Here is a 20837-nt window from a genome sequence, read left to right as displayed (position 1 = left end):
GAGGATGACAGTGGTGATGATGATAATGATGATGGTGATGATGATGATGATGATGATGATGAGGTAAGAATATGCTGATACTGTTAATACACGATGGTAATGATTATGATGACGTCAGAGATACGGCGATGCTGATGATTACGCAATGGGATGAGGATGATTATTACACTAGTTATGATGACGTTTTGATAATTGTGATTCCAATGCCGTGTAGAGTTAACGTTGTTGGCCTGATTATGACAATGATTTTGATGATGCTTCATACAACGATGATGAAGATGATGGTGATATTTATGTTGTTAATGATGTTCCGGTATAAAGACATAGACTTTAAGTAACGATAAAAGTAACGCTAAAGTAATTTTACCAACACATAACTGAATAGACGAGTAGGCATATAAGCCGCAGCCCAAATTTACATTTTAAGACAGTATTTCATCATTTAAACGGCATTTGGATTCTACAGTCGATTACTAAAACTAGGTTATCTTAAACACGGTTATCAGATACAAATATGGCAATAAAGCAACTGTAAGCAATTATTACTGCAGAAATTATGCTAAATAACGTCTTACGATTTGTAACATATGTTAGAAATTGGCCTAAAACTTAATGATCTATACCTAATTGGCTGATACAAATACAGATACTCAATACATTTAGTATACATTATACTTTTATCGTAATACTAATAGTCTTTTACGAACTTTAAATATGTTTAACCACATTTTAAGACATGTTGCTTCTAATGTGAATACTACATAATTATTCGTATAAGGTTAATGTCGCGGAATGTGAATATCAAATAATGTCTACATTTTTTTAGAAAATAAAGATACGCCATTTTAAGCTTTACTAAGTATTTTATTCTTACGTCGAATTGACGTTTAAAGAACATTTGACAAAAATAGTATCTTCTCTTCTCTCTTTACTACAAGTGTCAGTTTTTTCATCAACATTAACTGTAGGCCTAATTTTTCATTTAGATGGAAAAAACGGCTGAATTGACATAATTATCTAGATCTCCACTAAATGCGCCAAAAACACCAGACACCATACAAGATTCGGCTGTAAAAAAAAGGAAGATGTGGTACTGAAATCTATTAATCTAGAAATTAGGTAAATACCAATATTTTCCAGCTATTCTTTATAAAGGAAATCATCCAGGGTTGAAAACGAAACTTGAAAGCTACACAGGATTAAACTAGACCTATTATACCATCTAGGCTAATACTTGGGACACCGCTATTCAGGTGAACCCCTATTATAGGGATACTTTGTTGGGTTCCACCGATGATGGTGGTGTCCCTATAATAGAGGTTCTCTATTCGACCTGTTCATGTAAAATGTACAATAACTTATTTGTTCACACGTTACCTGATGCCCTCAACAAAATAAGATAAAGTAACGTGTTTGCGTTTAATTCGTATTGTTATTAGTAGTTTTAAAGATAATACAATCCGGTTATAGTAATCAAAAGAATAACAAAAACTGCTCTATTAACAATATTAACAAACTAGTACACATTTGCACTTTATGCTGATAAAACCCTGAGAATAATTGCGAATTTATTTCTAATTCAAATTACGGTAAGTGACAAAATAACACTAAATAAGATATAATACATACTTATCAGATAAATATGAAAATACGAACCTTTCAAAAGGTAATTTCTATCACCTTTTGTCTTATAAAAGGATAACAACTTTGAAAGAACATATATACTTATAACTGTGACAGCCGTACATAGGAGAATAATTACGAACATTCAGCTCAAGACATCAGTATAAACATGGACAAGTTTCTGATCTGTCTTTTTGTCAGTGTACTTATTTTTGGAGTTATTCTGCCAGTAAGTAAAACTTTATTTTCTCATTCATTCTTTTATTCCAGATATAATATCCATCTGTGAGAAAGATAAGAAGAAATGCACACTGTATTCTCTGTCTGAAGGGTCGACGTCTGTCACACCAAAATCAGTCCGGGCCAAAATCGGTCCGGCGGACCAGTTTTGGCTGCCAAAATCAGTCCGGGGGACCATTTATGGCGGCCAAAACCTGTCCGGCCGGACCAATTTTGGCCGCCAAAACTGGTCCGGTCTGGATAAAATCGGTCCGGGCAGTAGGACTGTTTTTGGCCGCCAAATATGGTCCGGTCTTACAAATATATGGTGAGCAAAATGATTCATAATGCATATATCATTACAAAAAGGCCATGATTAGTCATTATATTGAAAACTATGGGGTTTTATTTGTTATTTTAATATTATAATTTAAGCCTGTTTTTGTTAATATCATTATTAGTAGTAACTCATCAATAATAAGTACTAATTGTTGGGCTTTTTGTATACAATATGTATCTCTGCCTGTTTTTAATCTATTTTGTTCTTTTTTAACATCTTCGTTTCCCCATGATGTTAAAAACAATTTATTTATGGTTAATCAATCAATATATCAATTCAATACAATTATTATAAAACAATTATCCAATATTGATTAGGCTGAGGAAGGAAAAAGGACTCAAACATAAATAAAATCTAGCTGGCAATATCAGCGTCTCATACCCGTTCATGAGAGTGTGTGGCAGGCCCAAATATGAGTGAACACCTAAGTCATGTTTTTAGATAAAATACATTTATTTATAGTATTTATCCGACAAGATAACTTACTAATATATATCATGGAATATTTTTCCAGCCATAAACAACTTAAAACAGCATCATAGGCCTAGTAATTTAATTAAAATCGACAGAAGAAAATCCCGGACCGATTTTGGCAGTGGCGGACTGCTTTTGGCCACAATTTTAGAGCCAAAATACATTTATTTATAGTATTTATCCGACAAGATAACTTACTAATATATCATGGGATATTTTTCTAGCCATAATCAACTTAAAACAGCATCATAGGCCTAGTAATTTAATTAAAATTGACAGAAGAAAATCCCGGACCGATTTTGGCAGTGGCGGACCGATTTTGGCCCCGGACCATATTTATCGTGACAGATCCTCGGACACAGTCTTCATTATGTCTATTAAAAAGGCGACCGGGTAAATAATCATTTCATTTCATTATTTTATTCCTATTTCATTATATACATAACAAAAAAAACTGAATTTGGGGAGACCAGGCTCGACCTAAGTGAACTGTAGCTGAGTCCTCGATAAACACTGCGAGAGTATTGTATAAGCTACGTTACACTGTAAATGAACATGTTGGATATCTTGTTGAATAGATAATATAAATTATCTTCGTCGGTGACGTTTTTGACGTTTATTGTATTATTGCAGTGGATTAGTAATTAAAATTAACACTCCAATAATATAAAAATCTATTCATCATTAAATCAGGGAAGAGTTAAATTATAATTTAACTCTTCCCTGATTAAATGGTGTATGTTTTTTCTTTTATAGGTAGAGAAAGCATCAGCAAATGGTAAGTATTACAGTCAACCATCACGTTTTGCATTAACGCCATTTTATTGTTTGTTTAAATATCCCTCCGGTATCTTCTTCAAGCGGTAGAATACTAAATCTTCTGATTTTCTGTGGAATTTCGCTAAAGCTGTCATTAGGTACATCCTAACTGACTATTGAAAGTCATTGATACACACATAGATGCATATTAAATACCTTTAATACACGTTATGTAACAGTGACGTGTACATCTTTCGCTTATTAAATTTTTCTAATTATTTGAGATTGTCTACCATTTGTACTATAGAACACAGACTAATTTAAAAGTATACATACATTTAGCAATAATTTTAATCGATCTTTAACAATTTAACCAACAGCCGAATGCCAAGATTACCGTGATGACTGTCGAGTGTTCAAAGGTTGCAATGATCCTAAGCAGGCGATGGCTGCAACGGGATGCATGAAGACATGTGGGGCATGTAAATGTAAGTTAACACGACTCAGATAAAGCTCTGTTCAGACGATAAAAATGGGATTCCCTATGCTGTATCTCCACATATTATCTTTTTTTTAAGTAGGCCTATCATAGGAATATTTGGTAATACAACATCTCATTTATATCACATATGGTGCCTGTATCATATAAGGTTAGGTTGAGCTACTATTATAAGATACATGTAAACACATGTGATGTTTACCAAATGTTCCTATGATACTTCGGAAATAGATACAGTACCGAGAATTGGCTGAAATTAAGCTGTGGCCGTATTTCCCAATTACACTTAAAAAAATGTTAATAATTTCACTTCATTCAATTTAAGATATTTCCCTTAAATTGTATTAACATAGATAGAAGATTAAGTAAGTATTAGTGCGAATGGTGAATATGGCTACTAAACTCGATTTGATTGAACCATGATGTAATGAAGTATTTCTTTTGGAATTAATATGACGGGTATATTGATGACGATGATAAGAACAATTTGACGTATACTTTCCCAAGTCTGTAATGATTTATTTTGAGTAGTATACATATGAAACGCCATTAGTGCCAAAATATTGATCTTTTTACTAATATTAAGTTAAAACTTCGACTAATAATTGACGATGGTGCCGTATGCATTCGAAATTTCCTTGCACAAGATAAACTTGATATATCTTTTATTAATTTTCTCTTCAGAAATACGGAATGGAAGCGGAAGTTCGAGAAAGGTGGAGACCATAACACTTTCCGATTACAGTTAAACAACTAAATTGACAATTTTAATTAGTCGAACATACTTATTATAATTATGTGTGGTAATTTACCGATTGATCGTAAAATCAAAACGGTACTACTAGAGGATCAATCAAATATTGATGTAACCAATTAAATAAAATATTCCTATTTTCTTTTTTAAAAGTAGATCTAATATTGTGTCGTAGACCTTACACGTATAGTTTTAATTCTTAATATATTTGTCATCCAGTAAAATAAAATTCTATCAATAATAATTGTCTTGTTGTTTTTTTATCTATAGTTTGGTTACCTGAACTTAATTCTCATTTGTGTAGTATTGTTTAGCTATTAAAAATGCATGATTATAATACCGCCTTCGCGTCGTCTAAATAGGCCTAATAACAACACAAACAATTATTATAAAAGCAAATATTTACAATTAAAGTAAGTTGATATTATCCTCTATATTTCTTAGTTGACTGATTTTACTTAGCGATATAATAAATGGCATGGTCATAAAATTACTTTTTAAGAGAGAACGTGAACTGTGGGTTTTTGGCAGGAGAGTAAAAATTATCGAAAATATTTAGAATAATGTAAATAATTAATAAGGGAATCGTATTAGGTGCCTTGATTGGTGATTGGTGATTGGTGATTGGTCATTGCTTCATTATTTCATTGGTTCGGATTATTAATTGTGCGTTTTTTCCCTTGTTTAAATAACTTTCATTTATGAGATGCATTTGCAATAGGCGTATCCAGTCAAGTAATTTGGATAATTAAGTGGTATATGTGTATAAGCCTGAGCGAAGGTTTATTGCAAGCATTATTAAAAGTACAACCAGACTAACACGAGGTGTTTATTCCGCTCCAAATACGGTCCTACTTATAACTCATCATCTTCACAATCATTACTGTTCCCCTTCATTTCCAAGCTTTTAAGATCGTCAATTCAACAACTTACAATTCCAAAATCGTTCTTAAAATGTACGGGCGTCAAAATGTTGAAACAACAAGAGACGTTGGTTGATTAGTCATCTATCATCATTATGTTTGTAAATAACACAGTCATATAAAATTGTGAAAATATAGATATGATTTTACAATTCATTGAACTTCCTTCGTGTACAAACACCTCGTTGTTTAGTTAGGCCTCCATTGTATTTTACAACTTGGAAAAGGTATCTGTGAACAAAATGAGTATACGATTCAGTGCTGTGTTTCTTACAGTAGCAGTCTGTGTCAGTTTAAAGGTAATTTATGTTAAACTATTATTTATTATTAGTAAAATAATTTATAGTGTTAAATTGATAATTCAGCATCAGATGAGATCTGTACAGTAGATGTGTAATACCTCTTCCCATCAGAACTTACACCAGCATTTAGGCCTACACATTATACAACACGTTGACGTCCCGGTCTAAGTGCACCAGCTTGTAGACGACGTGAGAAGTGACAAGGGGAAGCTGCTCAGTATAGGAACTGTCGGTTGACATGGAAGCTAGCACCATAGTCATACCATGCCAGTGTAATACTGGGTTCTTATCCACACAAACGGTTTCATGTCTAGTGACTGTAGACACATTGTGCAGTATCGTGGCTTCTGACAGAAAGCGCAAATGGTCTTATCTCACTATCAAAGTTCGATAATCGAACTTTCTTTTTTTTAACAGTTCATTTAAATTATAAAAATCCTATACAAAATGTGTAGGTCTAAATGTGTTCATTGCTTTAATGGATGTACGAATTATTTTTAGATCTTCTTATGTTTTTATAAATGCCACATGGCTAATTAATGAATCTTTCGATGTAAATTGCTGATAGTATAACATGTTACTAAAAATAAATGATTTATTTTTTCTTTATGCCATCAACAGTATTCAGCAGGTATGTTCGATAATTTTGTGAATCCATATGACTTTTTGGTTCATTTTACTTTCTCATCAGGAATGCTGGGTTGATCGGTTTTTTTTTCCTAATTGTAGCCTAGTATTTCTTCAGTTTAGATGGATAATTTAAAGAAATTTATTTCTTGTTTCCATTTCACAGTTTAAAGCAAAATATATGAGATTGTCTTGATATAATTTATTTTAAACTGTATTAGGTGATTCGGAGTTTGAAGTTTGCGAGGATAGTGATCCAGATTGCCCATTCTACGCCGAGTACTGTGATATGTCGGTAGCTGAATCTTTCGTTAACAACAATTGTCCAAAAACCTGCGGCTTTTGCATTGAGAGTAAGAAACCATTGTTATCATTTTAAAGCGTAGTTGATCAAAGGTAGTCGAGGGGTTAGGCCACAATTGACTGTCACACAGAGAAACCTGGGTTCAATTCCCGATAACTCCAAGTCTACTCAGCTGTAAATGAGTACCTGGTTGAAAAAACAAGGGAGGGTAAGGTGGCATGGAAAGGAACTGGCCACCCTACTACATAATGCAGAGGCTTGTCAAATGAGCTCCTAACAGCTCATTACCCTATGTTCAGAATTGAATACGGGACCTTTACCTCCTTAGTTGATCAACATTACAGTACAGTAGCGTTTGATCGGGACATGCTTTGTTAAAGGATGTTGCGGATGATCTTAAACTCTTTAATATCAATGGCCCCTAATGATACCGTTTCCCTTCAAGTAAACTTACCAAAATGCAAAATTATGACGATTACAAAGAAAAGACAATATATTCAATATTATGATTACAGCATTAATCAAGCAAGATCGTTTTGTACGTTTTGTATATTCTACTTGCCACTGCCCTCCTTTATCTGTCTCTCTCTCCCTTCTCTTGTCTCTCGTCGTTCCATGTTTTCGATCTTTTTTATATAAATGTATGAATTCACGTTTCAATTGTAATTTTATCTCCTTGTTTTTCTTTCATGTTAAAGCTGTTGGTTGTCGTACTCTTAATTCTAAATGTAATCTTCTTTATGTGCCGTATTGTCGTGTCAATGTTACCAAGAATGGATTTATCTCACGTATTTGTCTTCTTTTTAATAATTGTTTTCTTAAAGATAATTCTATTGATCTCTTTTTTGACCGTTATAATTGTTTTTGTAATAAAATTAGTAAGATTGTATAACTTTGTATTGTATAGGTCTAAAGGTATATATATACTGAAATTTAATTAATTAATTTGAAACGATAAAGATGAGGAAATCTGTGAGAATGAGAAAAAGTCGCCCCAACCGAGACTCAAACTCGGACCGTCTGCTTGATATGCAGATGTCCTAACCATTAGACCACTGGGGCTTTCATGGTATATATATATATATATATATATAAACACATTAGGAAATATTATTCCATTCTGTAAGGGGCGGGTTTCCAGCTGTTGAATGAGATTATGAAATAAATAATAAAATAAAAAAAGTGTTTTCTAAAACTTGTATTGGCGAGCATCTCGCTGATAAAACCACCCATCCAAAGCTGTGTCTACACTGTCAAACTAGTTTGACAACACAAGTGTGATGTGCTCAAATACGGTAGTAATATGACATCATCATATCCGTCACATTTCTTGTCACATAAAGTTTGATAGTGTAGACAGAGCTTTAAAAACAATTGTGGGGATATTAGGTTAACAGTGGATATTTTAGTATTTTTCTAAAAGATGTATATTGTCCTCCAAAAAGATGAAAAATGAAGACTTTAAATAGGCCATTTCGCAGTTTTAATAAAGTTATTCACAAACATCAACAAAAATAATTATTTTACAATGATTAACTTTCCATACGTTTTTTTTTTGCGTCGACTATCCATCTATCTATTCCTCTCACACTGAGCAACCTTCGTTTTTCCTTTTTACAGCTCAAACGGAATCGAACGATGTGTGTACAGATGAAGACCCCGATTGCCCGACCAAACCATACATTTGCAAGCTAAAGGAGTACAGAGCCTACGTAGAACAAAGTTGCAGAAAAACGTGTGAACTGTGTGACTAATAATAATTAGTATGCAAATTGTATGCAAAAATAAGTAATGGAATTTGAAAATACCAGGCAATTATACCAATACTATGTGTCTAATGTTGAATTATATATTATTCGTGTTTTTTTTTCATTCTCACAGATTTCCTCATCTTTACTGTTTTAAAAATTAATTTGATAACAAAAATAATTTATTAATTTAGATCGCCGGTTTAAAATTGTATCTATGCCTATGAATTATTTAGGCAAATGTAATATACAATATAATATTGAGAAAATAAAATCTATAAAAATAAAGTTAGTTGCCTCATTAAGCAGAGTAAACATCATTTATTTGACATTAGTGAAAAAAGTACATTTTGTAACGATCGGTTTGTCCATGATGGCTAAACACACATAATGTACAATATACAGATCCACAACCATGTAAAATACATGTAGGCTCCAAATTCCGATGAATGCGTTACGTTTATAACATTCTTTTAAATTGTAACTCACTTTTATATTTAAAAAGAATTAGTATTTAGCCTACTGTAGGGTAGTAAGATGAAATAAAAATAAAACTCGACGTCAAAATGAGATGAAGTTTGTTTTTTTATATATCGACACAATGTTACATAATATTAATAAGCAACAGTGACATTTCAATCATTTCACTCTTTCCTGATAATATAATAATAGTTGCAATGAGACAGCATACGCGAATTTCTTGTATCCATTATACGATTTTCATTATTTTATATTTATTACTATTAATATTATTTTAATATTTTACAAACATTTGTTTAATTGGTATACTTGAGTCCCATGTTATTAATTAAAAAAATCCCAGCAGCTAACAAAGATAGGTTTCACTTCCGACATAGATGGCGCTACTTTGTTTTTTTGATAGAGTAGTACGGTGCGAACGAGAAGTGTGCATGAAATCAAAAAAGATTTTCTCGACACTTTTTTTCGAGGAAAGGAAACTCTAATTTCAAGTATTTCACATTAGAGTGAATATATTTCAAGTATGATACTGACTGCACATTATATGATAATCTATCTATTTGATTATTAGTCTGGCCTAATGCTTTTTGGCAGACTTCTAGACTAGCCTAGGCTAGGCCTAGGTCTAGTTAGGCCCTCTAACTAGCCTAGCCTACTAGCCTAGGCCTAGCTAGTGATTCCCCTAGCTAGAGTAGAGAGAGGACTAAACTAGGCCTATGCCTAGCCAACTAGCTGGGTAGGCCCCAGACCCTCTTAGCCTAGGGGACTAGGTCTACTATGCCTAGCTCTGGTTGTTGTTGTTGATACGAACTGGAGCAGGTCCTGCTGTTTGTAGCTAGGCCTAGGCTAGGTTACGCTAGGAAACTTCAAGGCCAGCTAAAGCATTATATTAGTTTTTAGTGTTGTGCTTTCTGTGTGGCCGTACTGGTAGACTAGGCCTAGGCCTAGTAGTAGTAAATATTGAAGTTGAGAAATTATTTTATTTAAGTAAATTATGAGGAGGCCTGATTATTGGGAAGTTTAACCCCCCTCCCCCCCTCCCCCTGTGATAAACCTAGGCGCTAACCCCTCCAAATTACCCCTACACTCAAGAAAACTTAATTAAATTCCGCAGAGAGGCCGGGCAATTTGAAGTTTCCGAATTGAACAAAGATTTGTTTTGCAATCATGTTGCAAATAACACTGACACTTCAGGCCTTATCTTTTAGACCACCACTAATACCCAATTTTTAAACATGATTCAGAATGGCAGATGCTGGTAGTTATGAGATCTCAACCTGGAATCCGAATGGTTCAGAAGTACAGGAGACAGTGGAAGAGAAGCCAGTAGAAACAAAGCCAGTAGAAACAAAGCCAGTAGAAACAAAGCCAGCAGAAGGGCTCACGTTACGTAGGCCATACAAACCAGGAGAACAACCAATGAAAACTCCACCAGGTAGTATGACTTTACATTTAAACTTTCCGACAAGGAAACAATAAGCCAATACCCAAACAAAGTTCAAGTGAGAACAAAAAATTAATCTATATAAAAAAACATATTAACAAATAATAAAATAATCCAACGTGTACAAGAAGAAAACATTAAAAGGTAACATAAAGATTATCTATCTGTCCCACAAAACAGTACAGTTACCTAAATCAATTAAAAACATTTTTATTAATTTTTTAATTATTTTGTTTAGCTGCAAGTTGGCAGAACATGTCATCAGGATTTCAAAATCATTCCTCCCTCAATCCAAATGCTAAAGCTTTTACTCCTGGTGGGGCTGTACCAAAAGCACCACCTGTTTACAACCAGCGGTTACTACCAGTGGTTTTAGACCCAACATTTGTAGACGACCCAACATTGGTACGCGTACCATCAATGGAAGCATTACAGCCTACGGTTCTGTCGGTTCCTTCAGAAGATAATCATGTTTTGACTGGTGCGACTTCTGCAAATGTAAGGACTTTAGTTCTATTGTTTTTATTTATGCAAAGCAATATACATATTTCTAGTTAATTCTGTGTTTACTTCTAAAGAATTGTCATATTATTTTACCTGTATTCATTTTTAAGGCATATTGACAATAGGGAATTTATTCACTGCCATGATAAAAAGAAAGTCTTTAACAAACAAGTCTTGAAATTGTAGTTGTTGGAATCCAACAGTACTTACTGTAAACCCAGGACCCTGTGAATGGAGTAAAAATATCTTGTTAGATAAGGCCTAACTCTACATGAATTATGTGTCCAGTGTACGAAATTCACCAAAAAGCAGGGATTGCACTGCTACACAATTACTAGTACTGTACTAGTTCTCGCAGCTCAAGTCATGAATTGACTTACAGAGATGGACATGAGGGGAGCTTATGCAATTAAACAGTGTAACATTTGGTTCAGTTTAGAATAGACAGTTACTATGGTAATACCAGTATGTTTCTTATATTAGTGTACAGTGTACAATTTTAAGTTAATAATGTTTATATAATGCATATTTTTGATTTTAGGTCGATATCATAAGCAATGTAAAGGATGTATTAAATGTAATGTCTATAAATCCAGGCTGTTTTGATGAATACATTGAACAGTTAGTAATTGCTCTCAACACGAACCCACTCGACTTGAATCAACTAGACAACCTGGTAGAGTTTATCTATGAACAGGTATTATTGGGAATATAAGTGTTTAATGCTCTGTCTACACTATCAAACTAGTTTTAACAAAATGTGTGATGTGCCAAAATATGGTAGTTATATGTTCAAATATGGTAGTGATATGACATCATTATAGGCACATCACATTTTTTTGTCACATAAAGTTTGATATACCTCCATGGTTCTACTAACCAGTTCAGTGGTTTTGAGTTTATACGACCCTGCTGTACAGTGAATGTCGCACATCGGTGAACGGTTTGCTTTTAACAACATAAATTTAATTCTAAAGGTGCTACACTAGAAATGAACATCAACACTGTTAGGGTTGGCATTTAACAATTGTTTTGCTTAGGTCAAGATAGTGCTTAAGTGAAAACAGGGGCTTTATTCCATCAAACTAGTTCCATACAATATGGTTACAAATTATTTTTAGTTTGTCCATGCCCAAGATGGAATTTGTGAATGTCTTTATTCTTTTTTAATATAAGATTATTCCAGTCTTTAATATAGTTTATATTCATTGTATCAACTTATATTTTAATAAAATACAATATAAGGTTAATTTTATGGTTTTTATTTTATTCTTTATAGGCAATTTTTGACACAAACTTCACATACACTGCAGCAAAAGTTTGTAACTGCCTGTCTAAGAAGCTACTAGTACAACCAGGGATGGATTCAGATTTGTTTAGAAATATTTTAATGGACAAGTAAGGTTACAGTGGTATCCCTATTATATGACCGACAATGTCAATTAGTCTTACATTCACCTGAATTATGACTAACCCAGGACTGTTTAAAGCACCTTTGGCTGATCCTAACATTGACCATTGAGGGCTTCTCTCGTCCAGTGCCCACCTTAACAGAGCAGAGGCATAAGCCAATACGCCTGAGGCAGATACTAGATGCAGGGGCTCCATATACAGCACCCGGTATTCCCAGATGGTCTTCCATCAAAGCTTTAACTGGGCCCAACGTTTCTTAACTTCGGTGATCTGACAAGAACTGGTGTTTCAACGGTTCCCACTTACATTGCGCTTTATACATCTGTGCATTACGTCCTAGTGGCAACCCAGATTTAATAGGGATTAAAACATATTTTTCCTTGTTCATTTCACATGATTGATTCCACTGAATATATTTGGGTTGCTACTGCACTTTCGCACCGCAATCTCTAGAGCTTACCCAATTTAAAACATTCACCCACTGCATGGCGGTAATAGTGAGTGACCGTGAAGCCTTATGCCCAGATTTAGGTGTGAAACTGCAGTAGCGCCGTACGTTTGTTTATGGCACATATTTTCCAATTATTACTGATTCCAGTTTCTTTGTTATACATTGCTCATTCTTCCATCATCTGATATCTAAATATAGATAAATAATGTTGTATCTTTACTATTATTTCTTAAATAGATTGAAGAAAGAGTTTCACGAACGAGAAACTGCGTTGACTGATCCAATTCTAAAAGAAAGACTGTATCGGTTTACGATGTTCATAGCTGACTTGTTCTTAAACATGGATGTATGTTTGTACTTTAATGTTTGTTTTTATTTTAACATTCCCAGCATTTTATGAAACAAATCAGAATACCCTTTGCCTGTCCCAAATTATGAGACTGGAGATTCAAGCTACTTTATTGAGCAGGAAGAACATTCTAGAGCATAGTAGGAGCGAGGCAATCTAACAACAGGATGCTGAGCTCCGGAGATCAAAGGGTTTATCTGTGGCTGTGACACGATCAGTCCCACACCCCTTAACAAACACTGCGTGCCACAGAGAATATGTACATAGTTCAGTTACTGTTGGTATTTGTCGCAGCCACACATAAGATCAAAGGACTGTTACAAGTGCCCATCTTGGTAGGAGGGTCCAACCAATAAATATTCTGTTGCCTCAAAATTCAAATCTCGAATCAAGTTAAATTTAAGACATGATACACATACAATATCATGTCTATGAGTTAGGTTAAGCCTGTTGCAGTCTACAGATAGGATACTGAAAACTGTTTTTTGTCACTAGACATGATACTGTATGGAATCTTCTGAATTTGAAATATTTCTTTTAGGTAATGACAAACAATAAACCAAGAAAGATTGACATTTTAAGAAAAGCTTTAAATGGCTTAATGGAATCTTTTCTTAAATATCCCGATGATGAAAATGCAAAAATGTTGATTAGGCTGTTGAAATTGACTGGAGCTCAGGCAGATGATTTTGATAGGGAGACGGGCGGCATGACTAGTCTTCAGAACCTTTTCTCTACTATTAGAAACATCATTCTAGATAATAAATTACAGAGGTATTAATTAACCAAAATTAATTATGCAAATTGTATGTTAGATTTATTTTGTTTATTCAATGCACATCCAACAGAGAATTTCTACACACACATTTTAAAATCAAACAACTTTTACAATTTTTGATTTAATTGCAGGTATAAAATATTTCAATATCATTAAAATAAAAGAAGTACTTATTGATATTTAGTTTTCCATTTCAAATAAAGAGGAGTAAATTTGTAACATTGTAAAAACTGAGAAGAAATGAAACAGGGACAGCCACAAAACAAGCAAAAAAGCTTTAGCTAAACGTAACATTCTAAAAGGTACATTGAATACGGTTTTGGACTTGAACTGTAAACCAGGAATATTCATTCAGTCAGACTTATATAGCACAAATATCTATAATAATAATGTTCAGAGGTGCTTCACAATAAAGAAACAAAATGAAAGAATAATAATAAGAAAATTAATACATTTATTTTTTTTAATGCGTTTTAATATCCACACAATGTGTAGTAAATCTATAATAGTTACAAAAATATTCTGATTTATAATTGTATAAATTAATAATAATAAAATGGTAAATATATGATTGTTGCCAGATATAAAATCCTAGCATTTTTTTTATTATACTAACTAAATGTTACAGAACATATTTTAATATTAAAAAAAAAATTGATTAAAAATTTCGTCTGGCTACGAAAAACATTCTTGATTTTTAATGTGCATTTGTGTTATTTTCTAGGAAAACAAGGGAAACATTATTGAGTTTAATTGAACTTAGAGCAAGCAATTGGGGAAGAGACACAATGTCACCGGCAGCCCAGCAGATGTATTCCAGTGCTGGTGCTGCTGCTGCTTCAGGAGATAGTGCAGTTGGTGTTGCAGATCTGGTAAGTGATTATGTGCTTAGAACAATTGGCTTAAGGGGATGTGTATCAAGCGTGTGTTGCTTGTGTAGTGTGACCAGTCAGTTCACATATTATTTTTTTCTAAATGGATATCATTTATTGAGAACATGAGGTGGGCTTGTGGAACTATCCATGTTTTTTGGCCTTTATTGCAAAATCAAATAGACTAAAATATTTACATAATTGATAGGGCATTATAAAATATGAAACATCAAAATAAGAAACAATACCCTACAAACAAGATATATTAAGATATTAAAATTTGGATTAAAATGCATACAGTATATTGTATTTAGTATTAAATTAATAATTATAATAAAAGATTAATTAACTAGGTTCATTTAACATTTAACAAGGGTGGATATTGTAGATTTACATTGCACCTGATTTCATATGAGAGACGATGATGCTGCAGGGCTCTAATAAACGTGTGGCAAGGAAGGAGCAAATGCCTAAAATTATCAGAAACCAAGAGTTTCTTACCAAAAGTAAGAGTTAGTTCCACTTTGCCACAAGTAAAGGGAGCCCAGCAGCCTTGCGTAACTCAACAAGATTTAAATTGTAACCAAATATAATACGCAAAATTCTATTCTGTACTCGTTCGATCGATTTTGTGGCTTGTTTAGTGTTGCCTGTTTTCGGATGAACACATAATTTACTTTTCTGAGTGACATCATTGTTTAGTGGTCTTATGGATAAATACAACATTTTAAAATCCTCTTCAGGACCTGTAGCTCAATTATAGTTAAGAAGAAAATTTGGAGTAGAGTATGCATATTTAACACTGAGTTTAAGGGGGATGTATTTGCATTGTGTTCCAACATGCATAATTTAAATAACTGCAAATATTCAAAGTGTACAGTATTATCATTGTAATGTTCTGTTATGTTAATCGTGGCTAGCTCTGTTTAAAATCTATATCTAGACTTATTGTGAACTCTACATTTATAAATATTTAAAGATTTATTAAGAAAATTATATATTATTTGTGGAAATTAATAAACAAAACTTGTATAATAACTTGTTTTCTTTTTTTCCAGAACGATTACACATTCTATGCACCTGATGGTAGAGTCATTTCTCAAGAAGAAGCTAGTAAGGACTTTTGGAATTTTTGAGTGTAGATTTGGCAAAACGTGAAGAACTATTCTTAATCAAGTTAATTGCATTTAATAATTACTAATACTTACGAAATAATACACCTCCAATTAAAGAGCACTTTTAGACCAGTGTTGTGTGAGGAAGTTTTTATTTCTTAATTAGATTCACTAAGTAAAACTACAATCCGTTTCCAGTTTTGTTTAGTATAAAGAATTTAATGCTATTTTTTGTTCTGTGAAAGTGTGTGAATGTAGCCTAAAGCTCAGTCTACACTATCAAACTAGTTTGTGATGTGCCCAAATATGGTAGTGATATGCCCAGATATGGTAGTGATATGCCCAAATATGGTAGTGATATGCCCAGATATGGTAGTGATATGACATCAACATGTCCATATGTAGACACATCACATTTTTTGTCACATAAAGTTTGATAGTGTAGACAGAGCTTTGTACAGTTGGTATATGCTCGATCAGTCAGGTCTTTGTACAGTAAATGGTAATGTTTCAGTAGAGGCGAATTTATTTAAAGTTGTGCCAGGCCTTGTCTTTTGAGGCATGGCCACCTAATCTTACCTCGAGGTGTACTGTCTACAGCACACCTGCAATTTTCAAAAGACTTGTCCTGTGGTAATGTAGCATGGTAGGCGACATTCTTGCTTACCAATCCCATGGTGCTAGGGTCAAATCCTGGCAGTCCAGATGTGATTTAAGCCTGAGACAAGACCATGCTTAAGCCTAGTTTAGACTATCAAAATAGTTTGACAAAACAAGCGTGGTCTGCTCAAATATGGTAGTGATATGACATCACCGTGGCACATATGGGTACACTATTTTTGTCACATAAAGTTTGATAGTGTAGACAGACTTTTAGAAAGCAATCTTTTATTTTTCAATGTTTTTAAATTAGCATTTAACACTGTTTAATGATATAAAATTTCTTCCATTGTGGTCACTGCTATAAAATTTGAAAATATTGTTGGAAATAAATATGCTGTATATCAAGTTGATTTTGAAAACTAACTTACATATGCAAACGAGATTATACTGCATTATATGCTACTGAATTATTAATAGTAAAAATAAATCTTTAATAGACGAAGGTCTAGCAAAAAATTAAGTTGATTGAATATGCTTAAACTCTATATATATTTTACAAAGTGTATACAATTGGGAAGTAGTGCTCTTTCACTGTACCACACTGAGGATGTCAAAAAGTCGCTCCAATCGGATTTGAATCATACCATGAAAGCCCATATGGTCTAATAGTAGGATGTCTGGATATCAAACAGAAGACGTTCGAATCTTGGTTGTGGAAGCTTTTTCACATTCTCACAAATTTCCATATCTTCACCATTTTTAAATAATTATTTTTTAGTAGATTACTGGAAGGATTGGAGTTTCTTTTTGCCTGTAAATTTATATATAATTTTTTATTTATATTATAGGTATTATTTATGTAAATGAAAGTGATTTAAATAATATGGACGAGTTCCTAACAAACAAATGGAGTCTGGGAAACAATGAAAAATCACAAAGATACAATGACGATGACTATTATACAAGTGAAAGTAGTTCTACCTATGACCAAGGGTAAGACATTAATTTTATGCTAATGTATGCATGATTAGCTCTGGAAAAAAAAATTGGTAGCTGTGATTTGAGACTGGTTTTTGAGACAGGTATTAAATTAGATAATTATAATATTTAACAATTACAGTGATACAGTAATAATAATCATGATGACTTTGATGATAAAAATGATAATATTACAGTATGTTAAAAGGCCTAACAAAAATTGTTCTGTTTCCCAAGCCCAAAATTTGATCTAAATCTACTATATGAATTTTATAACCATTGTAAATTTTTAGGCCTAAATTATGTCATTTGAATATTCAATATTTTATGTGTTTTACTGTATGTATGTTTTATCGAGGGCCCTTAATGATCAGTTCCATTAGGAACTGGATAGGCTACCCTCAGTAAAGATGGTAATAAATAAATAAATAAATAAATCTTTTTCATTCATTCATTCATCAGTGGAAAATTAATTCCATTTATTGTCATTTTCATATAAACTATACATAGAATTATCTCTTTTTATTTGTAATTGATTTTAGTAGAAACACAAATTGTCTACAAATTATTATTTCATTAATTATACAAAATCAGTTAAACAATCTTATCGACTGTCATTCTTTTTGCTTGGGCATCATAACAATAAAGGTAGATTTATAAAGCACAAATAAACAAGTGCTGCGGTAAAAGCCAGGCTTCAAGTCTCTAAGGTCATATTTTTCTTTGGATCAGTTGCACTTCAAAAGTCAAATCTTGAACAATTTGCGTATTCAATTTCGATAGTGGCTATAATTATAATTTGAAGGTTTTAGTGTCATATAAAGGTCTTCCGATTACTTGGCCATAGGCATTTTACAGTATTTTAATTATTTAGTCAATGATGCGGTCTAACCTTGTACTTTTATCCGAATTTAATCAAGCAAAACCTTTCACCTTTCACAATAAATTAATTACTAAAATGATTCAAAAGTTTATTCTTGTTGTATTTACATGATAATATCTCATTAAAATTGTTATATTAAATAAACTTTATTTTCTAACATACTGTTTTATTGGGTTTTTCTTCTTTTTACAGTCTTAATGATGAGGAATATGCAGCTTATGAGGAATTCACCAGGTGCATGCCTGGTGGCCGGACCTAGCACTGCAAGCTGAGTGAAAGTGCTTATAAAAACATTAAGACAAGAACTTTTTAAACTGTTATCTTTAACTGTAGGACCTACATTTTACTTACTGTATAGGTCCAAAAGTCGTATGTAAAATAAAGGATCCATAAAATTCATGTTTACCGTTACTTGATGCTATATTTAAGGTAGCACTAATGTTTGTTTACCTTACAAAACCACAAAACTACGTGCAGATATGTATTAAATTACAAAAATAATGATGTTACCTGTTGATCATTCAAAGAACGTAAAACGTAGGTCCTACATCTATGCTAGTACTTCAACATGTCCACAATACACTATCTATATTTTTGTATTTTGTAAGTTTTGTTTGAATTGAATGTTATATCGTACTGCAGTTTAGTTGGTTCCCGCTTGGATGCAATTTGACCAATCGGAAGCAACAGTTTCGATTGTTCATCGCGTTGTGATGGGTCAAATTGCTTATGGTAGACATTGTTGTATTCAAGTGTGAATCATACTTAATGTTTCACGCTTACTGCAACTACTAAAAGTATTATTTTAAACAAGAATAAAAATGTTTTGCTTTTTTTTTTATAGAATCCACAATATGCACAATCAATGTCTTTTAGTAACTATATTCTTTTTAATAGAATCAATTTGTTTTAATGATTGGGATCTCAAATCAAGGCTTTTTTAATTATAGGGTTTAAAATACAAATAAGCAAATGTGTATAAAAAAACAAGTTTTTAAAAGCTTAACTGCAGTAATATTTGACATATATATTTATTGTAGACTTCACTTCCAGTAATCTTGATTGTAAATAGTAAGACAAGTGTAATTTTATCATTAACAATCAAATATCAATTGGAGTGTTTGCAATATTTTTTAAAAAACATTTTAAGTGATTGATCTGATGTAAGATAAAGAGATAGCGGTTTTTGTAAATGGTTTTTATGTATAAAATAATTGTTTTGTAAGGTCTGCTATAAGCAAACTTACCACCTTTTTTGAATTTGTTTAAAACTTGTAGTGAACGAAATAAAAATGTTGAAAATACTATTTTAAATCTTTTAATATTATTGATGTGTTTGAAATTAATCATTAAAGTTATTGACTGGGCTCCACAAATCACAGAAGAAATAGAAATGTTTTACCGAAAAGAACGCAGAGCATGATCGAGAACCACTGACTGGGCGCCACAAATGGCAGAAAAGAATGGAAAAAACGTGATTTTTTTTTTTTTTTTGCTTGACCGAAAACAAGGGGAAACATATGATTTTTTTTAAATAATGAGGAAAAAATATAGGTATCACAGGTTATAAGAAAGGATTATAGGAAACTATTACCAATATTAATGGAAAACATGACCGAGGACTACTGACTGGGTGCCACAAATGGCAGAAAAAATATAGGTTTGGCTGATTAATTAAGGAAAACATAAAAATATTAACCGGCGATATTCTACAACTGGCGCAGAGAAAATTGAAATGTATATTCAGTGGTTATTTTTCTATGATTCTTTGAAAAAAAACTGAAAATGACAGATCAGGGTCATATATCACTAGGTCACCATCATAATTAGATTAATTAGACTGTGTTAGATAGATTGCTCTACTTGCGATGTCTCATATTACAGTCCATCTTTGTAATAATAAATGTTAATACATATGTCAAAATCTAATACCGATTATAAAGCAATATTATACATCCAGCTAAATCTACTGTAGGCCTATTCATAACCATAACACATAACACGTTTCGATTACATGTCGCACGCAGTCTATCTAACTCAACTCGCTATTGTATCACTTGGCTTATTTTCAAAATAACACAATTCATTTATTCGGTGACACAAAGACCGGGTAGCTTAAAAAAAAGCACGGCAATCATAATAAATGATAGAATATTGAAAGAGCGAGGCTTAGTTAACGTTATTTAACACGGAGGTCTAAAAGCACGAATCATCAGCGCCATATAACAGTGCTTTTAGTCAAATACATTGACAAGAGGAGAAACCATGGTTTCATTACAATGGCTGCAACACATGCAACTCTTAAGCTTGGTTCCTAGTAGGACGCAACGCAAGGACGTAACGCAACACAAGGGAATTGACCAATCACAGGCGACAGTTTGAATAATTTTTTTTT

At 32.8% G+C, this 20837-nt stretch overlaps 2 protein-coding genes and 1 long non-coding RNA gene across 4 annotated transcripts; all 3 read left to right on the top strand.

Moving 5' to 3' along the window:
* The first annotated feature begins 1056 nt into the window (after positions 1-1056).
* On the top strand, positions 1057-4903 carry LOC140052249 (uncharacterized). Its single transcript, XR_011845607.1, has 5 exons — positions 1057-1119; positions 1698-1852; positions 3413-3434; positions 3796-3903; positions 4599-4903. It is a non-coding gene; the product is annotated as an uncharacterized lncRNA (long non-coding RNA).
* An 826-nt stretch (positions 4904-5729) lies between these two features.
* On the top strand, positions 5730-9142 carry LOC140051454 (uncharacterized). Its single transcript, XM_072096674.1, has 4 exons — positions 5730-5890; positions 6515-6524; positions 6742-6873; positions 8445-9142. Exons 1-4 carry the CDS (start codon positions 5834-5836, stop codon positions 8576-8578), a joined length of 333 nt encoding a protein of 110 aa, XP_071952775.1. The 5' UTR covers positions 5730-5833; the 3' UTR covers positions 8579-9142.
* A 326-nt stretch (positions 9143-9468) lies between these two features.
* Positions 9469-19719, top strand: LOC140052642 (uncharacterized). Of its 2 annotated transcripts, none has more exons than XM_072098310.1 (11): positions 9469-9573; positions 10297-10487; positions 10735-10994; positions 11542-11697; positions 12280-12398; positions 13102-13210; positions 13755-13987; positions 14716-14863; positions 15922-15976; positions 17430-17574; positions 18635-19719. In XM_072098310.1, exons 2-11 carry the CDS (start codon positions 10298-10300, stop codon positions 18699-18701), a joined length of 1482 nt encoding a protein of 493 aa, XP_071954411.1. In that variant the 5' UTR covers positions 9469-9573; position 10297; the 3' UTR covers positions 18702-19719. The 2 variants fall into 2 exon arrangements, with proteins under 2 accessions (XP_071954411.1, XP_071954412.1); XM_072098311.1 differs by having other exon boundaries at positions 9471-9573; positions 10261-10487.
* Positions 19720-20837: the final 1118 nt, after the last annotated feature.

The sequence above is a fragment of the Antedon mediterranea genome, chromosome 6 (genome assembly GCF_964355755.1).
Source record: "Antedon mediterranea chromosome 6, ecAntMedi1.1, whole genome shotgun sequence".
Taxonomy (NCBI): Eukaryota; Metazoa; Echinodermata; class Crinoidea; order Comatulida; family Antedonidae; genus Antedon; species Antedon mediterranea.
Note: the sequence above shows the minus strand (reverse complement) of the source record. Positions and strands in the feature narration are given on the sequence as shown.

What these genes read in the sequence shown, in the direction of transcription:
- LOC140052642 (XM_072098310.1), top strand. Translation starts at nt 10,298, where the DNA reads ATGGCAGATGCTGGTAGTTATGAGATCTCAACCTGGAATCCGAATGGT. An exon ending in CTGGTGCGACTTCTGCAAAT is followed by an intron (nt 10,995 to 11,541) that starts GTAAGGACTTTA and finishes TTTTGATTTTAG; the next exon opens with GTCGATATCATAAGCAATGT. An exon ending in AGTTCTACCTATGACCAAGG is followed by an intron (nt 17,575 to 18,634) that starts GTAAGACATTAA and finishes TTCTTTTTACAG; the next exon opens with TCTTAATGATGAGGAATATG.
- LOC140051454 (XM_072096674.1), top strand. Translation starts at nt 5,834, where the DNA reads ATGAGTATACGATTCAGTGCTGTGTTTCTTACAGTAGCAGTCTGTGTC. An exon ending in CTGCGGCTTTTGCATTGAGA is followed by an intron (nt 6,874 to 8,444) that starts GTAAGAAACCAT and finishes TCCTTTTTACAG; the next exon opens with CTCAAACGGAATCGAACGAT.